This window comes from Acanthisitta chloris, unplaced genomic scaffold (assembly GCF_000695815.1).
Source record: "Acanthisitta chloris isolate BGI_N310 unplaced genomic scaffold, ASM69581v1 scaffold41878, whole genome shotgun sequence".
Lineage (NCBI taxonomy): Eukaryota > Metazoa > Chordata > Aves > Passeriformes > Acanthisittidae > Acanthisitta > Acanthisitta chloris.
Genome location: NW_008688330.1, coordinates 19,331 through 31,876, shown reverse-complemented (window position 1 = coordinate 31,876; position 12,546 = coordinate 19,331). Strand labels below are relative to the sequence as shown.

The window sequence follows — 12,546 nt, the reverse complement described above, 5'->3', positions numbered from 1 at the left end:
CTGAATTCCTTGACATTTCCCAGCAGTCACTGAAAATGACAACCATTTGTACACTGTCTTAGATCCTTTCTCCTGTTTGTGTGTGCCTGCATCTATGTGAATGCAGGACTCTTTGAACTCATGGTCTGGAAAACTCACTATAAACATACTTCTACTTTCATTGCAGCAACTTGAGATTTATTATTTAAACCCATTTATCTTCACTACTTCAAATTTTTGATATTTTGTCATCATATTGTAACCCAAATAAAATATATCTCTTTCAACAGACAAAGCAGCCAATAACTTTGTGTGAAATTCATTCATTCAACTGAGCCAGTTGACAGATTGGAAGAAATACTGCCCCTGTGTTTTTTGGGACATATGGCAAAGCTCAGTAAATCTAGAATCAGGTTTTAATATTATATCTGAAGTAGAAAAAAAACACCTATCACAAACATAGTGTGTAAAGTATGGCTCAGTCATAATGGTCTTCAAGATAAGCACCTGTATCACACTCCATGTAGCTGTTAACAACAATGATCAGTGTACATCTCTTCATATTAAGAATCATAGAATTTACTGGTTGGAATGGACCTTACAGATCATCTGGTCCCAACCCCCTGCCGTGGGCAGGGACACCTCCTCACTAGATCAGGTTGCTCAAGGCTCATCCAGCCTGGCCTTGAACACTGCCAGGGTTGGGGCAGCCACCACATCCCTGGGCAACCTGTGCCAGTGTCTCACTGTACAGAGGCACATAAATGGTAATCAGTTATGTCCAAGTATCACTGCTGGGCATAAATGTCTAACTCCTGCATATGTAAGTAAGAAGTTTGAGGATTGGAACTAAACCCCAGATTTCCATTAAAGAACATATCAAAGTACATTTAATCTATATCCTAATGGTGTGTCAAGGATTGATGTGCACTACATTAAGGAAACATGCAATAAGCATTCTATGGAAATTGGGAATGAGCCACCTCTGCCTAAATTTTACACCCAGTCCCTTTGCTTTCTACTTTGCAGCAGCCTTCATGTCAGGATTACTTCAGATCTTAAGATTCCTGGACGATGACACCTTCTCAGATGCACAAAGTGGCACAAGATGAACTACTTGTTTACATCCTGTAGGGTTCTGCATCTTGGTTGGGTTGGTAGATAAAAATCAACCCCATTTCATATGTTTTGTGACATCCTTTACTGCTGTAAATTCTTTGCACTTCTGCATTTCAAGATGTGCTCACCGCAATAATTCCTAGTAACTGTGCCCTTTTTTTCAGCATAACAAAAGAGAACAAGTTGAGAACAGAGCTCACCTCAATTTCTTGATAGGAACTGTTGATCATAGCAATCAGCATGTTGAGCAAAACTACCACCATTGTTACATTGTATATGCCATAAAGAACATAACCAATGTTCTCTATGAACTTATGGTCATATTTGAGGACAACAGAGGTAACTTCAGACAAGCCAAATATTGACCAAAATAAGGTCTTGAAACTTTCTTCCACACTGCAGGGAGAAAGAAAAGAAGGCATTATTACTAACTAAACAAATAAATATGTAAGTTGTGCTTACAGTGCCTGATGAACAGTCTCAATTAATTTGTCTGTGAATCAGGTTTGTGGAGCAGTGATCAAAACAACAAACATGCAAGGAAGCATTTTTCACTGTACATTAATTTCTCTGTGCTCCACCTATCCACCATAGCTAATATAGTTCTAACAATAGATGCACAACAACAATCCAGCAATCACAAAGGTATTTTATATCTAAGTTTTGAGATGAAGCATATTCTCATCTCATTATTTTTCAGTCTAATTCTGCAGGGGCAGATCATCCCAGCCTTAATAAAGCTAAAAATGGGGCTAATGGGAGTGAAACTGCTGCTCTCCTTTCAAGAGCTTCTGGTTAAACCTTCCATTAGGTCATACAGAAGATATCAGCAATATTTTATTGCAATTGGTTGCCCACAAGTGTGATTAAAATAATGTAAAGGTAAAATTATTTTAGGCTGCAATGAAAAATTCCATTACACACGCAGAAAACAACTGGTGTTTTGTACTCTAATTCTAAGGCTCTGAGACATGTGCTTTCCTTCTGACTTCAGCTGTCTTCAGCTTTATTTTAATGCTAGGAGAGTGTGTCACAGACTTTTTGTCACCTTAGTGAAAAACCTCCAAGTTCTCATATTGGCTTTTTCCTTAGAACCAACCCTGACACTTACGTGGTAAAGGCTGGGTTTAGCTTAGCTCCAAGGTAGTAGGAATAGAGGATGAACATTCCAATCATAAACGCAAGAAATACCATAATAAAAAGGACCATAAACTTGAAGATGTCCTTAACAGTCCTTCCAAGTGAAATCTGCAAGGGCCCAAAACTCTCGTTTGCAGGCAGGATATACGCGATCCGAGAAAAGCTGAGAACGACAGCGATGGCATAAAGGCCTTCAGATATGATCTGAGGATCAGATGGGAGCCATTTATCTCTAGCTGGAAGACAGGAAACACAGGGGTAAATATAGGGAGTTATTCATTTATCACAATGCTGAAAAATAAAACCTGATAGGATTTTTCCATTAACATGTCTGAATTCAATTGAGACAAATATTGGAAGAGGCTAATAGTTGCTACTCTATTCCCATTTCATTCAAGTCACAAATGATGAACAAAAGTTACATTACCTTATGCTGGTGGAAAAGTGACTTGAAGAAACATGACATTTTCTTCTACAGCTTTCATTTCAACCTGGACTGTATGACAATACCTAATTGCTTGTTGCTTTTCTTACCACACCTGCATTATGAGGTACTTTAATAAGCACCATGATGAGCCAGAAATTTATTCCCCTTTGGGGCTTTATTGATGGGAAGTGAACAGTGTTGGTTGATGAGCCATTTCATTCATTAACCACTCCAAGCTTTTGCTACTGTTACAAGTTCAGATTGTAACTCAGTTCCCGTAGCAATCATAAAGGTTTTTGCCAATTACCTCAAAAGAAATAGGATCATGGGTTTCACACAAAATGTGCACAGCAACAATCAAGTTAGAGATAAAGCATAAAGCTGTTTATTATATGGATTAACCTTAGCAGAAAAACACTGAATCAAGATGTGTTTTGTGTCAAAACACCATGTGTATTTACATATGCACAAATTCAGATTGATTATAGTGCACTTAATAAATAACAAACCCAAGTCTGCTATTGTAATATACTGAAGTTCATAAAGCATATACTAAAACACATGCTCAGCAACAAATACAACCTTTGCTGGTGCTGCAAACAGAGATTCATCACACCTCTAATGACAATTTCTGTACTGCAATAAGTATTTATTACTTCTATTTGAGCAGATCTTTGCAGGGCCAACATCCTTCCTTCAGGAGGAAATACCAATACATGTTTACAAATGTGAATAACAGTATCAAACAACTGAACCACAAAAAACCCCATTAGCATCAATATTTTATCTGTTGTGCAATAAGCCAAGAATGAAATATAACCTGCAAATGTTAAATTCAAGGGGATCAAATTTAGCTCTAGGATAAAGAGTTGCAGCAAAACTATGGACAGCTACATTTGAACTGATTTTTTTCTTATGCCTATTACTTGGTTTTCAATATTAACAAGCTTATTTGTCAAGTTAGCATCAGAAAACTATTGTTTAAATAGCATAGAAACAAAAATATTGAGGCACAAGAGGTTAGACAATGTCATGAACATAAACAAATGCAAATATTCATCTTCAAGCTTCTAAATATTAGTGTCTCCTTCCAGTTTTTCTCTGCACAGATCTGTTCTGCAGAAAAGTTCAACTCACCATAAGTAAAATACTCTATTTCTGGAGGCAGTGTGACCTCAGAGAGGTCATTCTCCTCGATGTAGTTGTCCACATACTGTTGTGCTTTCTTTAATGCCAGAAGCCTTGCTGTGAAGGCAGCAATGAAGATGGACAGCATCCCAAAATCCAAAACATTCCACAGCTGCAGAATGTATTCCCTGGGTCCTTCCAGCCACAGCTCTTTGCATTCTGACCACATCATACCTGCAACAAGAAAATAAAAAGCACAGCAATGTTTGCCAAACTCTTTTCATTTAAATTCTCCACCTTCTCCCATTTCATGGCTGATACCAGTGAAGCAAAAATTCACTTATTTGCAGTGTCACAGTATCATTGTCCACCTTGAGTCTTTCTTGGTTTCAACAGGGTTGATCAAATAGCAAGGTGTTAATTAATGGGGATAAAGCTCAGGCATCTCCACATAGGATAGCACAGAGCCATGACTTGGGAGTGAAATTATTATGGCCTAACAACGTAACTTACCTGCTTCTAGAGGAGGAAAAATGTTAAATGTGGAAAAAAATCCTCTTACTTACTTAACATTTGCATTCATAAACCACTTCTGAAGCAGGAGGATTTATTTTTACAGAGGGGCACAATGACCCTGCTACACAGATGACCAATTATAAAGGGCACAATTATACTACTGGTTCTCCACTTTTGAGAGTAAGATAATTTTCAGCATAGAAAGTACAATTTGGCAATGTGTAATTCAGTTTTCTGATTCAAAGAGCTCCTCAGAAATTCATTTACATGCGTTCAATCCAGATCATGGCCTCATCACAACCTTGAGATGTAGTTGTTGGGAGACTTTTTCTTACTTTAAAAAATTTTTCTTAGGGGAGAAAAAACCCAACAAACAGCAAAAACACACCACCACAGCTATTTTTCTTGTTTCCCTGGCTGGATAATTGAGAGGAGGTACTGCTGCCATCCCAAACACAAGCAGAACAGTCACACACTGGATTGGCTTAAGGCTGGTTGTCTGTGAGTGCCCAAGAAATTTCCACAGTGACTGATCCTAAAGACCACCAAAATATCAGTCCTTTGTCAAACAGAGAGGCTAGTCAGTACATGGTGCTCTTCTCTGGACCTGCTCCAGCACCTCAATGTCCCTCCTGAACTGAGGGACCCAGAACTGAGCACAGGATTCAAGGTGTGGCCTCACCAGCACAGAGTCCAGGGGAAGAATAACTTCCCTGGAGTACAGGGGAAGATACAGGTGATTCAAAAGGCAGTTCTACTGCATTGTTACCTTCTCTAAGTGTTTATTCTAACCATGCAGCAGCTGGAGCAAAGGTTTGGGACCTGGACTTTTCTCTTTACTTTTAGAATTTACACCTGCAGGAAAACAGTTGATATAAAGATGGAGAGGCAATATACCTACCAAGTACCCACACCATGATGAGCATTTCTGTCCAGGTGAACTGGGTGGTCTTCACCCTAAAGATCTGCTTAGGGTAATCAGTAACAGTGACATTGGGTAGCGTTGTTATGCCCTCAAATCTGTCTGAAGCATTGAAGACCAGCAGGCCTAGGAAAATAATGAAGGATGCTGCATGTGCCACAAATTTCATAAATGGGCTTCGAAGAATTCTTCCAAGCTGCAAAGGCAGAATGAAAGCACTCAGTTTTCTCACAGAAACAACAGGCATTCCAGTAGCATAAATGGAGCTCAGGACAGTCCAAAACCTTATTTTTAAGGGATACTCTTTCCAGGGCACTGAACTGTGATGCTTTAGCATTTCAGACAAAAGCCTCTCATAGGGAGCCTCACTGGATATGTTGTCCTGTTAGTGAGTGTTCATGTTATTCCATAAACTCTAGATGGCAATGTTTGAGGGGAAACACTCCAAGGAATTACAAATGCACAATGGCAATGACCAGAAAGAGTTTGCAAAGCAAGCCCAGGGAAAGATAAATTATTAAAACCTTCAAGTAGCAAAATGTTTTCCCTACCAACAAGAGTGTACTATTAGCTTGTGTGTGACTATAGCTCTAGGAAAAATTAGCTGCCTTCTCATGTCTGCCTACTGTATCCCATCCACAGAACATATGTTCAGAGCTCTAAGTGCCAAGTAAGTACCTGTGTCTACTAAAAATAATGACTGTTTCACACAATGTAATAATAATATAATCAGTATTTCCATTTTCATATAAATGGAAATACTGATTGCACCAGGTGCAAGAGCAGCACAGCAACAGCAGAGGAGTCTGTCCTCACCAGAAGAGAGGACCAGCTGCCTCCAGTGGACCACACGAGCTTTCTCATTTCAAGGAATGGTTTCCCTGAAATTTGGGACAGCTACTATGAACTGAGCAGACCAAAACACACTACACTGCACTTACTACCTGTGCAAACAACCTCAGGTTCCCTTCCTGCTCCTGACCTTTAGAAAGCATTTTGCAATTGCAGTATCAAACAACTGACCTGGATGTATAGCACTTTTATTTGACATGTGCACTAAGGAAAACGTCAGATGTTTCTGGTACTGGGAATTAAAGCTCAAGGACAAATGTCACTTTTTCATATTAGACACCAGCTAAAAATATAGTAATATGTTTCTATGATATGGAGCTGGGAGCGAGGAACATCTTTTGTAAATATACTTGTGAAAAGTGACATTTCAGAGAATAATGAGAGCAACAATTACATTATTTTCATAAGGGTTTTTCTTTCAAGTAAATAAACATTTAACCCAGAGAAAAGATCAGGTTCCTTTCAAATATGCAGGTGATGAGCAAAATCTCCTTTTTGAGACAAATTACAAGAGTGAAATATAAATGAAACTCATATAAATGAAACTCATATGTCTTTGCTGTATACTTGTTAAGGAAATCAAATTGAAAGATCACATTCAGCACAGAAGTAAATTTGCTTATAATTTTTTAGAAGTTAATCTAACAGAAATTTTCCTTCATCTGGTTTACCCAAGATCTATCAATATACTTCACTGCAAAAAATTCACATGCTACAGACTACCATGATTTCAAAGAAACTGCTGTTACTTTCATTAGGAGACCAAGAGCAAAGCTGGAAACAGCCTCACATTTACACATAGCTTAAAAAAGGTAAGAGTTTAGTTATGCTTTTTTACAGATAGACCCACAACAGGCTTGGAATCCTGTGTTTAATTGAATTTCTGCTCTATGGTTCAGCTGGTAAACAGACCTCCTAAGGCAGGAATAACAAATATTTTACTTAAGATTAAGTTCTGCATCAGTGAAGTCAACAGATGTTCTGCTAATGGTTTGTATGGGAACAGCATGAGACCTTAAGATGCCTTCAGAGGAGACTTAATAAAGAATCTGAGAGGTGACTTGCACGAAATCCACATCACTAATACAAATATAATTACATAGAGACTGTGAGGTGAGCACAATCTAGAGAAATTTAAAAAAGAAAGCTCTCAGAGGAGGCGATTTTTCCTTCTTTAAACTTAACACCAATATTCATGCTTCATCACTGTGGTCCCATCTTTGTACAAATCAAACAAAACAGCATCTTTTGGCTCAAGATAAGAGACTGCTAAAAATATCACTAATCAGTTAAAATTTGGAAGCAGCAGAACTAGAGGTACAATATTGACTGCCAGAAATTGAAAAGCAGCTCCCAGAACAGTACAAGATACATAATTTACAAAATTCAGTACCCTGCTACATGGTGCAATCCAATAACCAATGGCTAGGAATGGAAGGCCCAATGCCACAACCAGCACCACCAGACACTTGATAGCTATGGTCTGCTCCCGTAGTCCTGAGAGGTTTTCATACCAGATAGTCAGTAGCTGTTGCTGACAGTTTGGATGTGCCACAAACTGCAAAGAAAAAGAATGAAAACCAAGACATGTCATCATTAAGAAGACGACTTATATAACTGCCGCATACACGATCACCTTATATACCTGATGTTAATTTAGACCTTAAGAATGACATTTTTTTCTCATTTCCTTTAAAGCAAAGGTTAATAAATAAAGAATAAACTGCTGAGTTGATTTTAAGCAACATTTTGGGGGAAGGGTGCAGCTGTGGACAGCCATCCCTGAGAGAAGCCTCAAAATTAACAGAAGAGCTTCATATACCCAACTGGATCCTGCCAGAAAGAAACCTCCATCATAACTCTCAACAAATCAAGCTGATCCAAGGCACATGCAGAGTCATTTCTGGTGAAGTCCAGTTGCAAAGTGTTACCATACTCATCATTACTATTACATTATGCCCTCTGAGGCTGTCACTTCACAAGAGCGTGTGGGAGATCAGTGAGGCACAAGGGTAACACCCTGGTTATCAGAGCAGTTTGAAGAAAACTGGTAATATACTTGCCTCATTGGTTGAAAATAACTAGTACACTGGAGCAAAAGGATGGTAGGTGTTTCACAAAAAGGATTTGAAAATAAATCTGGTAACTCTGATACTTCATGTTGGATTAAGAGTGAGATTTGAGATGAGCTGGTTATATTTTGGAAAAAAATACTGTAAACCTTGGCTACCCATTTTATTATCTTTTGTACTCTGCTGAGATCATTATGTACTATATACACTGTTGTTTGCCAGGTCTTGCCTGCAAAACTCCATTAATATTCCAAATCTCATTAAAAAGTGCACAGAGTGGTACAACAGGGCAGACGACTTAGAGGGAATCAAATTAAATCACTGGCAATGAAAACAGGGAACCTTAAAACTCTCAGGAAGAAGAATCTGAAGCTGTTGTATGAACTTTAAAGAATGAAGATTGCTTCCCTTTTTAATCTACTTTGCTCTAAAATTGAAGTCTCTGAGCATCTTGGTGTGTGATTCATTAACCAGTTAGTCCACATATTAATGCAGTTTGTACCTAGAGTGAAATGGCCAATAGAAATAAATAAAAAGACTGTAAAAGTCTTTCCAGAAATTAATGTCAACTCAAACTATGATACTATCCTTTTTATTAGCCTGTCACCTCAGAAGCTTATGCACCATAAAACCTGCCAGCCTGGCCCATTTGAAAAGCAGAGATTGGTTTTTGTGTATTTGTGCATTCTGACATATGCCCCCAGTCCCTTCTCTCACTAAGATAAATTTCATTGTCAGGACATCAAAGGGACAAATCCCACAGCAGATTAACTGTGGACAATGGCAGGAAAGTCAATAATTATTTCAAATTACAAAGACATTTTTAAAATCAGGCTTAAAACTGTAGGGAACAAGAGAGGAGAAACACCCACATCATTCCTTCTGTTACCAGAGGGAATGGGAAGGAAGAGTAAAGGAGCTTTCAGGGAGCTTGTTGATGGCTGTGAATCAGCCCACGAGCCCTCTGGCATCTCCTCCAGAGCTGAGTGCTGGTTTATTCCTCCTGCTCTATCAACATTTTGCTCTGATGCTAAGAGGAGATCTGCCTGGCTGTAATTTTCTGCAGAAAAGGGAAGATTTAGTGAATAAGTTGCCAAGGGTTATGGGCAAGATCTTTTCTGGCAGTAAGTCTAAGGGCTCTTGAGAAGATCATAGCAACTTATTTAACTGTTGGCAACTGCAGCATGTGCACCACTTCCAAGCCCTCGGAGCAAGTCATGTCATTTCTCATCCACGGAAGCTCTGAAATTCATCCTTCTTCCCTTGGTCTCTACTGAAATATTTCAATTTATGATCATGTTAATTTTATTTTCAGCAACTGTGAACTCTTCTATGTCCACTCGTGTGTGTGTGTGTGTGTGTTTTACCTGTCTCCCCACCAGCTTCATCTCCTCCAAGGACAGTAGGTTCACATCACAATTCACCTACTGCTCACATCATCCTACAACGCTGTTCCTCCTGCATTTCTCTTCTCCCATTCTACTTTCCATGCAGCTTCTTACATTTCATTACATGTGTTGATACTATCATCATATTGATCTTATAGTTTTGGATCCAATTCAAACCACAGTGAACAAAAAAAAGATGGACGAGGACAGTATCTGGGACTAAAAACAATAAAAATCCCAATTTTAATGTAGCTGCTTTTCTGAGCATAATTGACTGTAACATTTCTGATGTTTTCAGTTTCATGACCATGAACCAAATTATCAGTATGTAAATATTTTTCTGTATGACTAAGAATGATCATAATGTTATTTATTCGTACCATCCTAATGACTGAGTTTAGATGTAGCAAGAGCAGATCCTGGCAGACTCTGATATACAAGCACAGAGAATTTTCTTTTTTCCTTATCTGTTGATTCAAAATTTCAGTGTCCAAAATTAAATCCTGTGATTTGATTCCCACTCTTATTGATTTCACTTGGAAATTCCATTCTAATTTTTTCTCAGCAAGAACTGCAGAACTTGGCCCAGTGTCAGCTCTTGTCTGAAAGTTTGCTGGCAATCTACAGACAGAGTTGAGACACAAAACTAGAAGCACTGCTGCAGCAGCAATTCTGCACACAGAGTGAGACTACTTGTTTTAACTCATCTTTTTCTTTTTTTTCTCCCCTTAGTCTTTCACTATTGGAGCTGCAGTTTCAGTCTGAACCTCAGCTTCAAAATCATATCATGTTTAAAAGATGGGCTGCACTTGGATGCAGTACCCTGGGTATTAAGTGCAAGAGTTTCATTACTAATAGAATTAAAAACTTCATTTCCCTAACGGTGAACTTCTGATCATATTTGCTCACTTGTCATATGCTTTTCCTGCTTCTCCTCCCCCTGAACAGGGCATATGCCTCATTAACTATTTCATGCACCTGCACTTCTGCTTGGCTGTACTGTTTGAACAGGGAACTGACCTTAATGGAGCTGACCCAGAGGCACAGCTAGAAATACAGAAAGCTGAGAAGCATAAGCCACATCCTCATCTGCATCCTACAGTTAGGGGGTTGAAATAATTGCAGGTGGAGTTTCCACATCTGCATCTCTTCTAGTCAGAATATCACTATAATCTGTTACAGCCGTGACAGAGCCAATCCCAGCATCAAAGGATCTCCATGGCAGAGACATTTCCCGGCTCAATCCTTGTCATGCCCTCTGCAGTGGCCACATCCAGGGAACAGCACATGTATGAACATGCTAACAACTCTGCACCATCTATTTCCTTCCTCTAAGATCATTAGTCTTGTAGGTTCTGAACTGTATTTGCCATGAATCAGAGCCAACACTCGTAGTTTATCTCTTCCAAGAGAAGAGAACAAGTTTGCTATGTAGAATTGTCTTACGTAGATTTTTGTGATTCTTAACAGATGTGTGGCTTTTTGCTCAGCAATGTATTTCATCAGTGACAACGAGCTCTTAAAAGAAAACCACAGTCTTCAGCAAGAAAGCTGAGACATGATTCTCAAAGGCTTGGTACACATTAAAATGCTATAGCATAAAGAAGTGATATGATATTTAGACATTATAACATGGTTATGCACCTTGATTTTTTCTTCCCTGTTCCATTCTTTTTCATTAATTTAATGCTTGTATATATTTGCCTTTAATTTTGGTAATGAATATGCATTTATCTTCTGCAGACCCATTCTATACTGAAAAGGATGCTTTGCTGTTTGGGATCCTGTTTACAAGTTTAGTTAGCAATCTTTTGGGACATCATCAACACCAGCATTTCCCAGCTGTTCTGGCAAGATGCTTACAGTTGGTTTTATATGGCAGATTGGCTCGAGAGGAGGCCACAGAATACAGGGTTATTTGTTCTCAGAGACATGAGGCTTCTTGGGGAGGTGATAAAACTCTAATGGCTGTAAAGAATGGAAATTATGCTAACCATGTAAATAGGTAGCTGTAAATAATACATAGGCACTGCTGTATTTCCTGAGTACTCTCACAGTAGGGCACAGTATTAACCATTTTCTGTGCTAGGGATCTTGAAGAGAGCAACAAAGCAGTTTTCAATGGATCAATCATTCCAACTAATGGATATGCATTTTGTCAAATGTGGGATACACAGCTCCATTTTTCAGCACATAACATTCACTCACAAAATAACTGTTCATTAAAAACTACTTTGAGAGAGGCATCAACTGAAAACTCATTGTACTTTCCAAAGCACTGATAAACTCAGGTGCAAAGATGAAGGACAGAAATGAACTTATTAACCAGCCACAGACATATTCCATTTGTTTTCAGGGCTGAATTTGAAAGCATTTTTAAAGGAACATAGTAAATCATGTACAATTTCTCACTACAACACACAGTTGCAGATGAGCTGTTTGATTTAGTGTCATATTTTAAAATTCATCAAAAAAGTATATACTTAATGATAACTTAATGTTCTCCTTTTTTTTTTGTTGAAGTAGTAAAGGGAAGACCTTTCTTTAAAGAAAACCAAACCAAACAAGCAAAAAAACCCCAAACCACCATGTGTTGATAGGAACACTATTAGAATGCTGCAAGACTTCCCAGAATTTTCTTGCTCAATTGAGTTACTTAAGGTAGGAAGTAGAAGTAACAAAAAGAAAGCAATAACAGACCAGATACTTTTATTGGTTGAAAACAACACTTTGACCAACACAGCCTTCTCTTAGGATTAGGTATTATTACACCTAATAGGAAGGCATATCCTTACCATAGGAACACTATTAGAATGCTGCAAGACTTCCCAGAATTTTCTTGCTCAATTGAGTTACTTAAGGTAGGAAGTAGAAGTAACAAAAAGAAAGCAATAACAGACCAGATACTTTTATTGGTTGAAAACAACACTTTGACCAACACAGCCTTCTCTTAGGATTAGGTATTATTACACCTAATAGGAAGGCATATCCTTACCTGAGTGA

The 12,546-nt window shown here is 38.4% G+C and overlaps 1 protein-coding gene across 1 annotated transcript in view; it reads right to left on the bottom strand.

Moving 5' to 3' along the window:
* The window catches only part of TRPC3 (transient receptor potential cation channel, subfamily C, member 3), a 29,139-nt gene that overhangs the window by 5,325 nt on the left and 11,268 nt on the right, over positions 1–12,546 (bottom strand). The window contains exons 3-7 of the mRNA XM_009080958.1: positions 7,477–7,641; positions 5,211–5,427; positions 3,803–4,027; positions 2,210–2,474; positions 1,299–1,494 (exon numbers count right to left, since the gene is read on the bottom strand). Of these exons, the coding sequence (XP_009079206.1) occupies positions 1,299–1,494; positions 2,210–2,474; positions 3,803–4,027; positions 5,211–5,427; positions 7,477–7,641 (1,068 nt within the window). The remainder of the gene's footprint in view (positions 1–1,298; positions 1,495–2,209; positions 2,475–3,802; positions 4,028–5,210; positions 5,428–7,476; positions 7,642–12,546) is intronic.